Raw genomic sequence first — 19,316 nt, 5'->3', positions numbered from 1 at the left:
TTGCATTTTTTTTAACAGGAGGTTGTGATCAACAAGATCAAAAGCTGAGCTAAAATCCAGCAGTACGGCTCCTGCCAGCCTTCTGTTATCTAATGCCGTCAGCCAATCATTTGTCATCTGGGCCAAAGCTGTAGCGGTTGAATGCCCTACTCTGCACGCATGTTGGAAATCTGTATTTAAATTATTATCCGAGAAATATTCTTGAATTTGGTCAAAAACAATCCTTTCCATAATTTTACTTACTTTACAGGTAACAGACTGACCAGTCTACTGTTAGGACCACAGAAAGGTACGGCTGCACTTTTTGGTAATGGCAAAATTTTAGCTGTTTTCCAAGCATTTGGATAGATTCCCTTATTAAAAGTCAGGTTTAAAATGTGAGTAATAGGAACTGCAATGAGGCTTGCAGCAAGTTTCAACAATTTTTGATCAATATTATCTACACCCGATGATTTTTCTTTACATTCTAATAATAATTGTTCTACCTGGCCAACAGTAAAATTAACGAACTCAAAATTGCAAGTTTTCCCTTCAATAATACAATTCTTTATGAAACTCTGCTTTTGAGTTATTAGTTTCCCCCATATCCTCTCTTAACCTACCGACTGTATTACAAAAATAATTGTTTAAGTGATTGGCTACATCCATTGGCTTTGTGATAAACTGACCCCCTGATTCAAGAAATGATGGAGTGGATTTAACATTCCTTCCCAGGATACTGTTCAGAATACTCCATAATTTCTTGTTGTCATGTTTCTCATTTATAATCAAATTGTTATAGTACACCTTCCTTTTCTTTTTATTTAATTTAGTTACATAGTTTCTAAGTGTCCGGTATATTTGCCAATCTGTTTCATAATGAGAAACATTTGCCACTCTTTTAGCTTCATCTCTTTGTACAATGCAGAGTTCAGTATCTATCCAACCAGCTCTTTTTTTGCTCACTGTACGCTTTTTTACCGGGGCGTGTTTATCGCTCACTTCTAAGAACAGCTTGTTGAAAACTTCAACTGCTACATCTGGATTCTTACTAATCAACACATCATCCCAACAGATATTACAGACATCCTCAGTAAAACCATCTTCAGTAAAACTTTTATATGACCTTTTAAATATAATTTTATGCCCAGCTTTAGGAATGCTGATTTTCCTCACCATAGCAATAAGGTTATGATCACCAGAGTTAGTAAAGATATGCTCAATCAAAGTAGATGTCTTAGATCCATCACTCCTACAGTATATTCACGTTGGTTTAGTTAACAACTGTTTTAAACTACATGCCTCAATAATAGAATGAAGCTTATTCCTTAAAGGACACTGTAATAAATTCCAGTCTATATTAAGGTCTCCCATAATATAGACTTCATTTTGATTGTCACACACGTTGTGTATCATAGCACATACATTATCCAGGTAAGCATAATTTGCATTGGGTGGACAGTAACAACAGACAACCAGCAGCGGTTTTAGATGTGGTTGGATTGAACAGTCCGGCGTGATCATAGGACTTCCGACTGGAAGCTTGTTTGTGGTCATTTGACTGTATTATTATTATTATTTATGTGATTATTGTTGCGAGACCTCATTGGTGACAGTGGTAGAGCAATTGCAGGCATGTCTGGCAAAAATAAAGTCAAATCTAATATGTAAAATAAAGAGGGAAAATGTAACTACAGTACAGTAGGGTAGCCCAAAGTAAGAGGAGCGTTTCCTTACATATTTACTCAAGTAAAAAGTATGGCATCTTAGAGGTACATTTTTCTCAGTCACCCAAGTAAATGCAACGGCGTAAATGCAACGCAATAATACCACTGTCTGCATTGCAAGCATTTGCAAGGTTTGTGTAGAGGCCTCAGTTCTTTAATTTTTCAGTTAATAATCGATGCAAAATGCAAGAAATCTCTGCTTGAAAATGAATACGTAATCGCAAACTTGTGAATAATACAGAATAAGTCTTTTTCCACAATGAATAACTGCTTCCTTGCAGACAGAATTTGGCTGACGCAGAAGGATCACTGATCTTTAATGTTTGCAAACTATTGTTGTTGTTACTATTGTGAGTCATCAGAAGTGGCTTTGAAGATACTGGCTCTGTAGTACTTCAACTCGTTGATGCTCTCCCTGATGTCCTCCAAGGCTCTGAAAGAGAAAACAAAATGTGTGTCTTAACATTGAATTATCCTGTAAAGCAAGATTTTGAAGTCAAATTCATGGTGGGCCACAAAGAAGCCAAAAGTAGCCTTTGTTGTTATGGGACTGTCAAAATAAATATTTGGGCATAGAACTAGTGGAGGGTTTACTTAATATTTGTCACCTGTGCATTGCTTTCTTATGTGGTACCATCTCATATTCCACCGGAAACCATCTCCTAAGAGGTGTTTAAAAAAAATAAAAAAGTGTCACACACCAAGTCAAGGAGTTTGTAAATAATATATATCACTGGCAGACGAGGGTAGCGCAGCCAAAGATTTTCTTCAAGTATGATATATGGTATAATAACATTGACCAAATTAGTCCAAAAGAATACATAAAAATTCCTACAAGGAAAGGCTACAGAAATGAAACATCCCCCGCCCAAAGAGCATGAGCGCCCTCTAGTAGAGAAAACGTAGTTCCTACCATGAAATTAAAACGATCATTTCTGTTGTCTATCAGTGCCTAATAAAAGCTTTTGAGTCATGTTGACTAGATTTGTGACTATTTTTTTTTTAAATTATCTCCCATAGGGGAAATTCAGTTTCGTGAAACGAAAGGTCAAGATATGCATCGCGTTTGAAGGAAGTGGGTTGCAATATATACACGTACCCGATGCACTGCCGCATGATTTGAGCAACATAGCCCATAAATAACTTAGGCCATGTCTACACCTAGCAGGGTTTTTTAAAACTGGGGATCCTGCCCTAATTAGCCGGGAAAAAATAATTCCGTCTACACTAGCACGTTTGTAGAAAAAAATAAGCTTCCACGGCCAACTGCATTCATTAATTTTTAAGTACATTCATAACAATGTACGAAAAATAATTGTCCATAATCCTTCGCATGTGTTCTTCAATATGAAACACTGCAAGCGATTGTTAATTAATTGAAGCAAAAAAGTACCTGTCTATTTTATTACAAATTGGTCTACAAACAACATTGGTCTCATGTGTGACGTAGGGACAAAGTTTGTCGCAGTCAGTGACGTTTCTACAAATCTTCGGTTATCAGTGTGTACATGATGGCTCCACAAACGCAGAATTCGCACATCTTCGCTTGGGGCACAGTTTTCAAGAACCCTCATTTAAATGTGTGTGTGGATGATAGGCCAAACCGTAGAAAAGGTTTTTCTTTTTGCCAAATACCCTGCTACGTGCAGACATAGCCTTAGTCAGATTGCTTAACCCTCTAACCCAGGGATGTCCAAACCATTCCACATAGGTCCGAGTGGGTGCTGTATTTAATCCCAACAAAAACAAGACAACACTTTTTCACCAATCTGGTGTCTTACAAGTAGGGGTTTGCCATCTTAGGCACCCCACGATTTGATTCAATTACGATTCAGGCTGCTACGATTCGATTTTTGAACGATGATCACGGTATTGACGATGATCGCTGTTATCACGATTATCGATGCATTGTACAGTACTGATTAATAAAGTAGCCAAACAAATTTATGTCCATTATTTATTTAAAATATCTTTATGATTCAACAGGAACGATGGAAACATGCCCATACATCAAAAAGCTGCCCTTAAGTTGCTTTTTATGTATTTTTCACAAGAAAGTGCAAAAACATTAACCATTTTAAAAGGAGTACTTATTTCTCTCAACAATACAATAAAATCTATACAGGTGGAATGAATTCCCCATTTTCTGGACACAAACAAAGTGTCTTTAGAAATAAGACTTCTTTTAACCAATATACTTTGTTTTTACAGTGTAACCTCCCTTGTGTAACTCTTGGAGTGACAGGTGGAAATCACAACTGCTCTTGATCACTTTTAACTTGCAGCGTTTATTGCCGAGCATATAAAAAAACAACATCGCCAGACACTCACTCATTAGAGCACGCGCACTTTCTTCTCTCCCTGCCCGCCCACGCGCCTGTCGGCTTCCAGGCAGCACTTGCAAAAACAAATTTCTGTAATATTTCGCATGTTTGTAGTGTCACCACTGTACTTATTCGTGGTTTTACACCTTCTGCGTATGAAATACACATAAGCGAATTAGGCTAATTAGCTTAGCGCTCGGCGCTAATGATTACCATCTCAAAAACAACAACAATAAAGGCTAAACATTACAAGAGGGTTCGTGTACTCACCTCTCATAGACACACACAGGTCTTAGCAACTAACTCAGGACATTTTTTAATTGCCTTAAAACTACTGTTGGACATCTGAAAGACAAGGAGCCATGAACTATCTCTTTTCCCCTCTTGCTCTAAAAAATAACTTGCGTACAAAAGTGCCTGCCTGTCTCATACACAAATTTATTTTATATGGTGTTATACTTATATAGCGCTTTTTCCACCTTTCAAGGCGCTCAAAGCGCTTTACACTATCTCCAGTCATTTAAAAAGCAGTAAATCTTTCTCCCAGTAACTAAGAGCATCCATCATAATGTTGTGCGTGCGTCCGATAACGGTGTCCGGGTGGCAGACGTGTCTTGAATTTCGTTCAGCTACGAGCGGCCGTCATAAAGTTATGAGTGAAAATCATTGTTTTTGAACCTTCATGAATCCTAATCGAATCATCACGTGTCGAATCACGATGCATGTAATAACTGAATTTTTGGAACTCTTCTACTTACAAATGTAATCAGTTGATTGCAGTCAGGTGCTGCTTGTTTTAGCAGAAACTTCATTGGTTAAACAGCCTGTGCTCGACTGATAGGAACAAAAACCCACACCTACAACACACAGCGGCCCATGAGGACCAGTTCTGGCACCACTGTTTTTGTCAACGACGATGACAAGGAAAACGAACATTTTTTTCATAACGATGATAAGCTAAAAACGCTTCTTGGATGACTGTAACATGATGAAAAGATTGCCAATTTTCTTCTGACGAGACGAGAACGAGATGAAAATGCGCCATCGTACCTGTCATATGTTCACAATGCATGACATTTTTATTTTATTTTTGTGCTTGTAGTTAGTCAGTCTCAGGGCCATATAAAGAGGGTTGCGACAACTCCCATAGGGATCCATTATATGATTTTACTTCTGGGTTTTCCGGGAAGTGGAGCCTCGGGTAGTTCCAAACATGGCTTCGACGAGGGAGGACCGCAGTCATACGAATGGCTGGCTTTCAAGTATATTCGGAACGGTCCCTTTTGAATTTTCAACAGTCTCTATTCTATCAGAGGTGCTTTATGATGTATATGTTGAGCTTTATTTGTATGAGCATGGCGTAATTATACATATACTTTATCTTGGTGACAAGCGATTTTCTCCTTTTTAAGCTGACTCTGCTAACTGGGAATGTATCGCCAGGGATAAATTCATTAATTCGCTACCTCTTTTAAATTGTCAAATCTTTCAGATGCCCTTTGTGACGTTCACACTATCTGTATTTGTGAGTATTGGTTGACGACTGGCTTTCACGTGCTTATTAGCTTGATTTTGTAAGCTTTAAACTAAGCAAGGTATCACCCTCATGGAAGAGTACCAAGTCAATGCATGACAACCTGTATTCTTTACACCAAAATGTTTGACAATATTATATTTAAGAGATGTATATAGATTGAAAAGTGCTGTCAACAAATAATAAACACAAATTTACAATAGAAAACTAATTTAATGTTTTACTTTAGGTCACATTTTCATGATCCGCTTCTGCTGGGGACTGCTGCTGGTGCCTGCTGGCTGTGGGCACGAAGCCCATTTTTCAAATAGCAAAAAACATTATAAAAGCCTTTTATTTCATGTTTTGACAGCTGACCATTGCCATCCATTTTTTCTGCTGCTCTTGTTCTTTGGGGAAACCATGCTGCACAACCAACCATCACAGGCCACTGATCTATAAAATGTTAGGTGTAAACAATGAACCATTACACCAATTGTTCAATAAAAAAAATATGATTTTCTGAATCATATTTCTTAATACATTACACCATGTTACAGAAAATAATACAATTTTGTTCTTGTCTTGTAATCATTTCATTTGTGTTGCTTGGGTCCAAACTAAATGAAAAATGCCTCTAAAAAGGTAAAGGTTTGGGTTTGCTAAAATTAGAGGCTATATTCAAAAATTGAGTTAAGTCACGCGGGAAATATTTGTTAAACATAATTTCTTTGTGTTTCAGGTCAAACAGTCTATAAAATAAGAAGGAATATGTACACGCACGCACACGCACACACACACACACACACACACACACACACACACACACACACATATATATGCATTATTAATTACAACAGTAAAGAAAAGTGGAAAATAGAATCTAAAAGTCGTGACCTCAAACTTTTTGGGAAACAAAAGTGTATTTATATGTCAATGCGACGAAACAAACTAGGATGTACCATTTAGATTAGAACTTGGGAACAAAATATGTTATACATGGTGTTATCTTCAATATATTAGCACAGGTAGGTGAATAAAGGAAATCTAGACATTCTCTGGAAAAACAGTATTCTTGTTGTGAAAAAAGAAAAACCTAAATCATCTTGCATTCGCCTCCACATTTGGTCCGGCCCCCTGAACAATACCAGAGAGCATTTTGATGTTTTTTTTTTTCTTTTTTATAGCAATAGTGTTATTTATTTCCTGGCTTTTTTCTGTGAAGAACCTAGAGGGTTATTTGGTTATTATCTTATTTAATTAATAGTGCTATTATTATATTATATTATATTATATTATATTATATTATATTATATTATATTATATTATATTATATTATATTATATTATTATTTTTATATTATTTACTTTTGTTCAGTGAAGAATCCATAAAGGGTTATTTGATTTTGGCTTTCTGAAAAACAATAAATGTTTACATTTAGGCACTCCTGCAATCGTCGCACTTTTTCTGTTACAAACTGACCCCGGCCCCTCATCAGAGAAGGGAAAAGGTATGTGGCCCTTACAGGAAAAAGTTTGGGGACCCCTGGTATACATAGTTTTCAGTTGTCGCCTTACCCCTCCAAATGTAAAACTAGCATTTAAATATATGTTATAATGCAATGACATAATCCAACTAGTACTTAGATACACAATTTTATCCATTTTTCCATATATGTCGGAAGTACCGCTGTCAGTTCCATTGAAAACCACTACAGCGCTGCTTGTGCTTGGAACTACCCACACCCTACAGGAACCACGTGACCACCCGCGGCGACATTTATACGGCTCTGGTCAGCCTGCTTCCGAGCTGTGTTTTGTGTCATTCATGTGATTTGGGCACGCCCCCACCCTCGCCCGAGGGAGTGCACATCAGCAGTGATCTAACATCATTTAACAATGGCAGGATTTATGGTCGCATTTTAACTATAATCCGACCGAAAGAAGAACGCAATGCACTGTCCCCGTGGGACACCAAGGTGAGAAGTGTGGCCACATACTTGGTGGAAAAAATACTAACGGAAGGCAAAGACGCAAACTTTTGATCCCAACTTCCAAAGCGGAATAATTCGATTGCGGGGATTGCTCCGCGACCATATGAATGGAAAGCTCTCGCGTCGACGACGTCAGCACTCAAACAAGTCACTTTGGGTGTGCGCAGTCACTGCTAATAAACATTCAAAATAGCAAAAATGGTGGAACGTCTGCTCTAATTGGCTGTTTTTATAATTTTTTTAATTGAAATATATTTTGCGTTTGCGTTTATGTGCCTTTTGAAGCAAAAGAAAAGAAGGTGTGGAGGCCATTGCTTGGAGTGGGCGGGTACGTTGTCTTCCAAGCTGAGGAGATTGTTGTCAAGGAAAGGCATCATTGGCTGTTGCCTAGTAAAACTTCACTGCCCCACAGGGCCAGGCATGAATACTACATAGAATTGCGACATTGTTTGAATGGAGACAGAACCATGTAAATGCAAACATGAAACGTGTTGTATTCTCAGGGTGTCACCATGTAAACGGCTCCTCAGCATATCGTCCCATCCCTAACGATGATGGCAGCGCTCAATGTCAAATAGTTGATTTTTTCCAGCGCTTTAAAGGCGCCATGGGATGGAACAGGCCGACGAATTCCGACTGTAAGCTGTTGTGTGGTCATGTGACTGCATTGCTAGATCTGATTGATATGATGGGTGTCATGTGATTATTGTTGTGACATCACATTGTTGAAATTGGTAGAGCCACTGTGGGCATATCTGGCAAAACTAAAATCAAACCTAAAACAGTACATTGAATAAATAGGAAAAAGTAACGACTCAGTTTTAGCCCAAAGTAGCTGAGTCAAAGTAGTGTTTTTTCTTTGAAAATTTACTCAAGTAAAAAGTATGGCGTGGTAAACTAATTCTGGAAGTACATTTTACTCCTAAAATGACGCAAATATATTAGCGGAGTTACTAACCCTGTTGGGAGAAATGTTTTGTATTAATGGATGTGTCCTCATTGGATGTGAAACAATATTCCTATTGCTTGTTATTGATTGACACATTATTTTTTTCGCCACAAGACGGCAGTATATGACTAATTTTCTAAAGTGCAACATACAGTACTTATTTTTGGTTGCCTTTGAATTGTCTGATTGCCTGTGAAGACAGCATGAGAGGATGTATCCGCATGTCATTGGAAATTAAACACGCCGAGTTTTGGCTAAGAGAAAAACTATTCTTCGTCAATTACACTTTGAATGCAACGTTAAGCTGCAACCACATCAACAAACCCACATCTGATCACTGTGTTGTTAAAACCACTTCAAACCTGTTCCGTGAGCATCAGAACAGTATTTTGGAATCAAATTTATTTAAAGATGATTTGCTATGGATTAATATTAAAACACAAAGCACATCATCAATAAAAAGGCCTGGCAATTCAATGTTGCAAAATAGCATCAGTCTTACCTGCAAATCTCTTTAATGGTACTGACATCAATTATTCTGTAGTGAAGGTGATTCATAAACTTTGGCATATACTTGTCTAGAAACCTTTTATCAGCATGCACAGAATTTCCTACACAATAAGGAAGAATGAGGCGTTTTTTTGTCAGGGGAAAATGAATAACAAACACTTGCTGCCAAAGCAAAACGCAACTTACCAGCAAGAGGGCACTGACCCGGTGGAGTGTGTTGTACAACAAAGGATAGAAATTCATTCTCTGCTTGTTCCAGGGTGACATTACTCTGTCGTACCGCTTGGGTCAGTCCAGACTGTGAAACAATAATGCAATGTTATATAGAGACGTGCGCAAATCAGTCATCTCTTCAAAATAGTAAATGTATACCACACTAAAACAAAAACCAGGACCACAAAACCATAATATTATGTAAAATGAAATTAACCTTATGTGTGTGTGTGTGTGTGTGTGTGCGTGTGTGCGTGCGTGCGTGCGTGTGTGTGTAACGTAAAGCCCAGAAATATTGGGATGGAGACAAGTTTTGTTATTTCAGCTGTTAAAAAAAACAACTAATGGATTATATCGATTAAAATTGGTTCGTAAATTAGGTGCCAACTAATTTGATAATCAATTTTAGCCGACAGGTCGAAGCAATCCCGTTTGGGTCCTAGTTTGTCATGCGCCAGTGAGTAGAGCAAGAGAGAGAGAGTTCACTGCTACAACCCCTAGCAAAAAGTATGGAATCACCAGTCTCGGACGAGCACTCACTCAGACATTTTATTATGTAGAACAAATTCAGATAAAAAGCTTGAAAAAAATCAGGAATTAGTTCAAAAGTGCAACTCTTTAGCATTCAGAAACACAAAAAGAAATTAATAAAAACATTGTGGTGGTCAGTAAATGTTACTTTTATAGAGCAAGTGCAGGGAAATAAATTTAGAATCATTCCATTCCGAAGAAAAAATATGGAATCACTCCATTTTGAGTAGAAAATACTTACAAAGCCTGTCAATTTCCTTTCCTTAATTGGGCACATGCCTCAGATTAGATCTGCTCGTTAGTCAGCAGTTAAAACCAGTGGAGTTATCACACCTTGGAGTGCAGCTGGACCAAGTGGATTCACAAGAATCATGGCTCCAACAAGAGAGATGTCTCTTGAGACCAAGGAGAGGATTATCAAACTTCTTGAAGAGGGTAACGCTACACGTGTGGTTGCCAAAGATGTGGGCTGTTCACAGTCAGCTGTATCAAAAATCTGGACCAAGTACAAACAGCATGGCAATGTTGTTAAAGTTAAGCGTACTGGTAGACAGAGGAAGACATCCAAATATCATGACAAACAACTAAAGGCCATATGTCTTGAAAACAGAAGATGTACAACAAGACAAATGAAGAAATGGGAGGAAGCTGGAGTCAAGGTATGTGACAGAACTGTGCAAAATCGCCAAAGGTAAATGGGATTTTCATACAGGAAAGCTAAAAGGAAACCATCATTGACACTTAAAAAGAAAAGAACACTGCAATGGGCTAAGGAGAGGCAATCATGGACTGTTAATGACTGGATGAAGGTTATTTTCAGCGATGAGTCAAGAATCTGCATTAGACAAGGTGATGATGCTGGAACTTTAGTTTGGTGCCGTTCCAGTGAGATTCACAAAGATGATTGCCTGAAGAAAACATCAAAATTCCCTCAGTCCTTGATGATGTGTCAGGCAAAGGCACTGGGGAGATGGCTCTGGTTAAATCTTCAATAAATGCACAAGTTTACATTGAAATTTTAGACAGCTTTCTAATCCCTTCAATTGAAAATATGTTTGGGGATAATTAAATTATTTTCCGAGATGACAATGCATCATGCCACAGAGCTAAAACTGTTAAAGCATTTCTTGGAGAAAGACTCATCCAGGCAATATAGTGGCCAGCAAATAGCCAAGATATTAACCCTATTGAAAATCTGTGGTGGAAATTGAAAAAAAAAAAAAAGGTCCATAGTGAGGCTCCAACCTGCAAGGATGATCTGGCAACTGCAATCAAAGAAAGTTGGCACCAAATTGATGAAGAATACTGTTTGTCACTCATCAGGTTCATGCCTCAGAGACTGCAAGCTGTCATAAAAGCCAGAGGTGGTGCAACTGAATACATGTGATGTGTTTTGATTGTTATTTCATTGTTTGTTTCTCATGATTCCATATATTTTTCCTCAGGATGGAGTGATTCTATATTTATTTCCTTGCACTTGCTCTGTAAAAGCAACATTTACTGACCACCACAATTTTCTTATTCATTTCTTTTAGTGTCTCTGAATGCTAAAGAGTTGCAATCTTGAAATAATTATTTTTTCAAGCTTTTTATCCAAGTTTCTCCTGCGTAATAAAATGTCTGAGTGAGTGCTCGTCCGAGACGGGTGATTCCTTACTTTTTTTGAGGCTGTACGCTCAGGTTGGGTTGCTGAATCAGTAATATTACAAAGTGTCAAGAGTTGAGATTGTCTTTTGTGTTATAAGAACCAGTATGCATCTGTCACAGGTAAGTAAAAGAAGCCAGGTGTATTTTTTGTATTCTTTGTTGATGAGACGTTACTACTAGGCACGGAGCACAAAGCTAGTTAGCGATGATGCTAATCAGTGTCTTAAGTGTCCGTTTGCATTGTGTTTTGGAGAAGCATATTAGCACTTGAGTTGTTGTTAGATGGTAATTAGGGATGCAACAATAAAGTTAAGTCACGGTTCGGTACGATTTTCGAGACAAGGGACACGATTTTCGACTCGATTCAATACATTTAATGCTCTGAAACAAATTTTTATTATTTTTTTAAAATGCACAAGCAACAATAACAAGCAAAAATAACAATGCCATCATATAAACATGCATTATAGTGAATAATATTTATGTGCTTACCTCTTACTGATCTGAAGAAATTTTGTATAAAAGTGCTGAGAACAATCTTTACTATTTGTAAAGTGAGGCGGGGCACACTGTTGATTGCTATTACTCTCTTAGCAGGTATGTTTACCACATGAGAAAAACATCCTATTTGTGGTCCGTGTCCATCTGTGTTACATACTGAATTAACTATATTTGCAGCATTATCTATAGTCAATGGTATGGATTGATTTGGCCTGCTAAACTTCCATTCAGTCATGGCTGTTTTTAATTCATCGATGTAGTATATGGACTACGCGTCCCATGATCACTCTGGGCTCACGCAGCCAATGGCATCGGATATAACAAGCACATCTAGGTTGCTATTTGATGATGTCTAGTGTGTGCGCGCAAGTGTTGTCGGGCATTAAAAAAGTTAACAAACGCCACAGAAGTCACTCACGTCTGCTCATTACTGCACAACACCAGCATTTGACAATCGACTTTCATAAACAGGACGAGTTTGAAGTACAGCGCTCTTAATTTGCCACTCATTGTTCATCATGTAACCGTGAGCTAGCTCTCTGTGACTCACAGTCTTAACCTGTCTGTAGTCAAAGTGAGGTTATTTGTAGCAGCCAAGTCGGCAACAATATATTGGCGGACTTTGTTGTACGTATCCGTAAAGATAGTCTTTAATATGTACGAGTGGGGAAAGCATATCAGCTCACTCAAAATGCGGCCAATTAACGGATCTGTACGATACTGAAGCCGGCAAGCCGGCTCCTTAGGTATCTGTCTTTCCTCACGAGCAATGATCCTTGGGCACCACAACTCCCACCTTTCATGCAGTTTGGGGGAGGAGTGGAGGAGGGGGCCTGCTAGCAGCAGACTTTGTTTTTTCAAGGCAAAGCTGCGCCGGAAATTTTAGCAAGAGACGACAAAAATAAATTCGGAAAATAAATTTTGGGAGTTTTTCATTTGGATCGAACGTTTTTGCGTATTGAATTGAAGAGGGCGTATCGAACGGTTCAATATAAAACAGAGTATTGTTGCATCCTTACTAATCACTGTCTTAAGTATCTGTCTGTATTGTGTTTTGGAGAAGCATATAAGCACTTAAGTTAGTGTTAGATGGTAATGATGTCTCATTCCTTTTTATTAAGAAACCACACAAATAAACCCATTCATATAACAGATTACAGTCTCCTTTCAACACAACCTCCCATTCAAACTGTGAATTGTCATACAAGAGAGTGTGCTTTGAAATTGGATTTGGATTGTATTTATGAACAATTGTTTGATAAAGAAAACTGATTCATTACAGTCTCTATCCTCCTTATTAGATTTTGTTGTTTAGTTTGTCTAAAGAAAATAAATGAATCATTGACACAATTTATATCAGCGCTTTGCCCACGAGAAAAAAAAAAGTCAATCAGCAGCACTTTTGTTTTTGTCTAATTTGAATGAACAGGACTTTGGTCTTAGTTGTGGACTGAGAAATTCTTTTTATACTTTCAATATGTTTTATACTCAGAACCTTTATTTAAAAATGTGACAAGTTTTATGTACTTAAAACAGTGCAGTTGTAGACTACAGTTAAGTCAGGAAGCTGTCATAAAATATTATTTATGAAGGAAATAGTCATCCATTTTGTCTTCATTGTGACAACACGCCTAAAACAACTTCAAGTGAAATTGTGAAAGTTATTGAAAGAAGTGACATTTATCCTATGAATCGATTAAACGTTTAGTTAATTGCCCAATTAATCGATTATAAAAAATAATCGTTAGCTGCAGCCCTACTATTATATAATCAATTTGAGTCTGAAGTGCAATTGATAGTGCCTTATATGGAAAGTAATAAATATAAGTTGAATTCTAAAGCTGCCCTATTAGTGAGACTAGATGACATTACAGCAGTATAGCTTACCTTGCCATGATGTTCTTTACACCACTCTGACATGGATTCCAATAGTTCATCTGGCTGGTTTATGATCAGGTTGGGCCCCTACCAAGATAGGACATCTGACTTTAGAATTGAGGATACGTATGAAAGTCAAAATATTAATAAGAATATTGAAATTACCTCTGCCAGTATGTTCAAGTTGGAGTCTGTTATTATGCATGCCATTTCAATTATCTTGTCATTTTCAATGTCCAAGCCTGTCATCTAAAACAATAATACATTGATTAAATCACAGGCATAATCAAGGGCGTAGGTTTGCACAGGGACGGTAGGGATATAACACTACCAACTTATTAGGATGCTCAAATTGTCCCCACCAACTTTTAATCAATCTTATTTGCATTATGTAATGACTTCAGTTATTATTAGTCAATATTATAATTGAGATTGTCTTCCCATATGTTAAAAGGATAAAATTGATCCTGCCATTATTAAGTAAATTATTTTCATTATGTCAGACTTACATTTACCCATTCGACTTGCTAAATGTGGCAGTCATTTTTTATCCCTCAAACGCTCGTTTGATTGGCTGATGAGTTATACAACATGTCGACAACATGCGACCTCCTTAGCCTCCTTCGAATAGGAGGAATATTAGAAGGGGTTTTTTTGGGCAGCGGCACCAGCAGCCACTGCAAGTAATATAAAAAGACGTCAATGTTGTGGAGGTGGGGAACATACCATAAATTTTTCTTCTGAAAGTCCAACCTGCATCAGATTTAGCATAACATTAAATTATGCTAACCTGCAAACTCGAGTAAGAAGCTGCTTGGAGAGAAGTGTCCTCCTGTATGTTTTCTACTGTTAATGTTAATTAAACTGTGAGAAATGTAGAGAACTGAGATTTACCCCCTTCTCCCCAATTGTCATTTTTATTTTATTTATGTGGTCTTAAAGCAGCCCACAGGAGCTTTCATTTATTTTTTAATTTGGCTGTACTTGTGGACAAAAGGCTCAGTTTTTATTGATATTTGTTATACCTTGACTAAAAAGTTTTTTTTTTTAAATTTTATACCCGGACTAAAAAGTTTTTTCAGTTATATTTATTTATTTAGACAATGTTGAGTGCGCTGAAAACAAATGTTTATTTTTTTGCATTCCAGGATAGTTAAGAGATTATTAACAATTTTTTATTTACTGTATATGTTAGTATAATTTAAAGTGCCTGTGACACGAAAAAGCATGTTTGTTTCATAATGCACGCGGTGTTTTATGCTCCTGAATGAAATAGACCGCTTGGATGTGTGTGGAAGCGATCGCTATATTTATTTAGTTTTTTTTAATTCCGCGCCATGAAAATGAGTGACTTCCGGCAACAGACTCGAGTTGAGAAAGAGGGCGCTGTGACGTGTACAGAGGAAGTCCACTTCACTATACAGCCATATTGTAGTCTGAGAAGGACTAAGGATTCAGTTGATTTTGCGGATTAATACGTTTATTTTTCGCATCACGCCAGCCAAACGGCTGCAGAAAATCTTGCTGTAAGAGGGAGAGACGTGTGCGCCTTTTGGGGGATTCAAAAGGTTCCCATTCACCGGTGGATATTGGCCAAAACAAGCTCTACTACTGTGGGACCATTGGATTTACCAGGAAGTGAGTAAACATCGTGTTTTGTATCATGTCAAATACTGGGATCATTTTAATATGTAGGTGGCTTGCATTTTGTGGCTGACATGCTCCTTGCCCCCTCGGTGGCTTGTCGCACATTCCCACGCCGGGAGAGAACTATACTCGGCTTATTCCCCTCTTCATGGGCCCGGTGTTCTGTCAAATTTTCCGACCGATCAGAAATTGCAACTTTGAGTTAAAAATAGCCCGAAAACAGAAAATAAAAGTACAAAGTAAACACTACAAACTTTCTTTAAATAACGGACTACTTACGTTTGATCATGGATGTGCATGTAAAAAGCTCTCCTCATACACATTCGCTGCAGATGATAGCTGCACAACAACTACAGCAGCTCTGTAGGGAACAAGCTGTAAATTGCTCTCTGCCGGGTGGTTTGCCGATCGGCAAGGACAATCGACAACCCAGTCGTCATGTGAAATGATCCGGGCTAGTTATGTGTGATTTTCCGTTTCGAAGACTTGGAAACATCACTCGGTTCGGGTTAGCATGTCGGCTAGCTGTCAGGCCTCTTAGTTTGTTTACATTCTCTGAAGCCGCGGAAGGGAAATGACATAAGCCAGATTTAGGTGGCATAAAATATCGTTCGGGAGGTGCGACAGTAAAGGTGAAGTCAACAGTTTTGACCATTATGGAGTAATTTTGCCATGTCGTCTTGAATAAATGCAATTTTATTATTTCATATTTCATTTAGCACAAGACTGTTATTTGTCATGACCATGCCATTTATTTAGCTATTGGGGCAAAATACTTGGATTAAAATAACATGTTGTAAAAATATTGGAGTAGAGAGACTGAAACAATGACATTTTGCGGCTCTCCTCGTCACGTTTTCCTCATTCTGAATAATTCCTCCGCAACGGGCTGACTGGTCCTTCTCAAGCCATTTATTTAGCTGTTGGGGAAAAATACTTGGATAAAAGAATATCCTGTAAAAATATTGGAGTAGAGAGACTGAAACGATGACATTTTGCGGCTCTCTTCATCACGTTTTCGTCGTTGTGAATAATTCCCCCTCAATGGGCTGCATACTAAATCAGATGAAATCGTGACTCCGCTGACGTCATCCACCTGTTGGGGACGCTAGAGCCCTATAATGGTAAGCGTGGCTCACCGGCAGATTAAAAGACTAATTTCTCGTCATCTGTGCTTTGCTAAATTGTTGTATATACGGTAGTTGAATCGTCTCAAAATATGATTGTAATTCACATAATAATGCTATTTACAACTTTTTTTCATCCTGTCGTACGCACTTTAAGTTATGTTCAAAAAATTGTAATTTCAATTTGCTAATAAAATCCAAATATTGATTCTGGAAGTTTTCCAAATGTTTCTCCAGTAGTTTTTGAGAACAAAGATTTTAATCAAACTGTGTATCACCTGAACCAATACACATTAAAGTCAGTATAAATCAATACAGATTTATCATCATTTAGCCTAACAATTAATTAGGTTCATATTCGTGCGAAATGTAGCCCTGACCCCCGTTCATCCAATCTGTTTGGTCTAATTGATGTCCCGTCCACAGCAAAACGTGTACATGCAGGTTATGCTATTACAGCATATCGTCCCTACCAATGTTGAGAAAAAAACATACGCCCTTGGGCATAATAATTTTCAATACTTTATAATACATTTAACTCTGCAAACACACATTCCCGCAAAGTACAGTGATAGAATTGTTTTCGGGTCAAGGCTGACGCTATTTCAAGTTTGGGTATGTAGAAAAGTACCACTGTTTTTTGTGTACCCAAACTTGAAAACGGGTCAATTTTGAGCCAAACACAATACAATACTTGCCTCAAGATCCACCCACACCATCTTTTGGGAGAAAGTGGCGTTCATTTTAATCGTACAACGGCCGGGGTTAGACGCTGAACACTTAGTCAAAAAAAAAAAAAAAAAAAAAAAAAAAAAAAAAAAAAAAATTCAAGTTCTTGCGATCTGAAGTGAAGGAGAACATTTATGAGAGACTACCGCGTAATTCACAATTTGAAAACTCACATCCTCGATTAGCGTCTCATTTCGCTATTTTGCTACATCCTAGATCCTCAGTCTTCTGTTGATATGCCCCTTTAGGATACTATAATTGCAAAATCCTCGGTCTTCGCTACTCGGTTTACCCTCTAAACCCCTCACTACCAGACATTCAAACAGTTGTTGATTTAAAGTGCCATTGGGTTCATTTCAAATGTCTTCATTGCAACGTTCCTCGCTCCTCGAAACATTAAAGGCGACCCGGAAGTTGTTGTGACTCCGCCTTGCCGACTTCACCACAGTACAGGCCAGGGTCGACCCTCTATAGACCCTACTCACCTACGTCACAAAATGGGCGTGTCGCTGTTTCCGGCCGCCATATTGTACCTCTTTTTCAGACCTATTCTCATTGTTTTCAATTAGTCGAGCAAGTTATAGAGCAATTCATGGAAGCTCCGGTGTTATCTGACGCTGTAAACTCATTGGATCCGTTGCATAAAAGGCGTTACGTGGAAAAGCTTCCGTTTATCCATTCGCCAGATCCGTATTTGATGCCTAAATCGATGTTTTTCGACCCGCTGGCTTCGCCTGACATCTGATATCCTGATATTTACAACTATCTTGTCCACACAAAATCAGCCTATTCTCACGAAAGTTTGAAAAACTTTAAGAGCTTGGAGGCTTATAAATGCTACGTTGCTGGTTGGGTGAAACATGTCCTCGTACACGAAAATTCGGCAGGAATCTTGTGCTCGGAAGGTGAGTTACGAAATTTTCAATTCAAAATCTTTTGTTCTTGCTAACATCCACTGTCAAGTCTAATGTATTTCATATCATTTGTCAATGGAGCTAGGGCTTTTAATGTTTATATGGTTTAGCGATAGCACTCTCACTATATACATATATAATACAATACGTAATAGCTTTTGACCTCAATAGTGAAATTGTAAATTAATTGTATGACAACTGTCTTATTATCCCCTTATAATTATATATTTTCAGGTAGTTCATTCACAACGTCTGAGTGTAAGTTGTCGGCGATTAGCCTAGCAATGATCTTAATTGTGGTTGTCAGCCCAAAACCCCCTAAATATATATTAAATGCATCTTACCAGATATAAAATGACTACTACATAATCTGTGGTAGTCGTTTGGAGCCCAATTTTCTCGTCGAATTGCAGCAGTCAATCTCGCTCTCCTCTCCGGGTCTCTCGGAATACGGTAAAACTTCAAGTCTCTCCGTCTATCTTCTCTGTTTTTGCAACCGACCGCCACACATGACTTCACCATTTTGATTATTAATGTCAACGAGCAAAAAAACACGCCATAATAGGAGGAATTTACGAAGCGCTAATGCATTAACATGACGAGTATACGGACAACATGGCGCGGGGGCGTGGCTGTGACGTCACATGAGTAGGGTCTATAGACCAAGTACACTTTATTCCAGTACGGCAAAAAAAAAAACATGTTCCCCGAGGTCACATGCGCCCCCCCTGGCATTGCTCTGCGCCCCCCCAGGGGGGCGCGCCCCACTATTTGAGAAGTACTGCAATAAACAAATACAGTACTTATGTACAGTATGTTGTATGTATATATCCGCCTTGTGTCTTATCTTTCCATTCCAACAATAGTTTACAGAAAAATATGGCATATTTTATAGATGGTTTGAATTGCGATTAATTGCGATTAATTACGATTAATTAATTTTTAAGCTGTAATTAACTCGATTAAAATTTTTAATCGTTTGACACCCCTAATTTTAACGTGATTAATTAAAAAAATTACCGCCCGTTAACGCGATAATTTTGACAGCCCAGAGGGCATTTTAAAAAAAAAAACTTAAACAGCAAAACCCTATCTGGAGGTGAGAGCACGCGAGAGCAGAATTACAGACGCCAT

General features: G+C 38.0%; 1 protein-coding gene across 3 annotated transcripts; it reads right to left on the bottom strand.

The window, feature by feature from the left end:
• Positions 1-1,854: 1,854 nt before the first annotated feature.
• smfn (small fragment nuclease) lies at positions 1,855-17,698 on the bottom strand. 3 transcript variants are annotated; one of them, XM_057821633.1, is made up of 8 exons: positions 17,442-17,698; positions 17,238-17,318; positions 13,931-14,014; positions 13,775-13,852; positions 9,182-9,293; positions 8,988-9,096; positions 2,315-2,368; positions 1,855-2,139 (listed from the first exon to the last, which is right to left on the bottom strand). In XM_057821633.1, the coding sequence occupies exons 2-8, from the start codon at positions 17,280-17,282 to the stop codon at positions 2,052-2,054; spliced, it is 570 nt and encodes a 189-aa protein (XP_057677616.1). In that variant the 5' UTR covers positions 17,283-17,318; positions 17,442-17,698; the 3' UTR covers positions 1,855-2,051. The 3 variants fall into 3 exon arrangements, with proteins under 3 accessions (XP_057677616.1, XP_057677618.1, XP_057677617.1); XM_057821635.1 differs by lacking the exon at positions 2,315-2,368; XM_057821634.1 differs by lacking the exon at positions 17,238-17,318.
• Between the last annotated feature and the right edge of the window lie 1,618 nt (positions 17,699-19,316).

This window comes from Corythoichthys intestinalis, chromosome 18 (assembly GCF_030265065.1).
Source record: "Corythoichthys intestinalis isolate RoL2023-P3 chromosome 18, ASM3026506v1, whole genome shotgun sequence".
Lineage (NCBI taxonomy): Eukaryota > Metazoa > Chordata > Actinopteri > Syngnathiformes > Syngnathidae > Corythoichthys > Corythoichthys intestinalis.
The sequence above is the reverse complement of the archived record's forward strand: the minus strand, read 5'-3'. Positions and strand labels throughout refer to the sequence as shown.

What these genes read in the sequence shown, in the direction of transcription:
- smfn (XM_057821633.1), bottom strand. Translation starts at nt 17,282, where the DNA reads ATGAACGCCACTTTCTCCCAAAAGATGGTGTGGGTGGATCTTGAG. An exon ending in TGGTGTGGGTGGATCTTGAG is followed by an intron (nt 14,015 to 17,237) that starts GCAAGTATTGTA and finishes TTATTGTTTTAG; the next exon opens with ATGACAGGCTTGGACATTGA. An exon ending in ACCATTAAAGAGATTTGCAG is followed by an intron (nt 2,369 to 8,987) that starts GTAAGACTGATG and finishes AACACCTCTTAG; the next exon opens with GAGATGGTTTCCGGTGGAAT.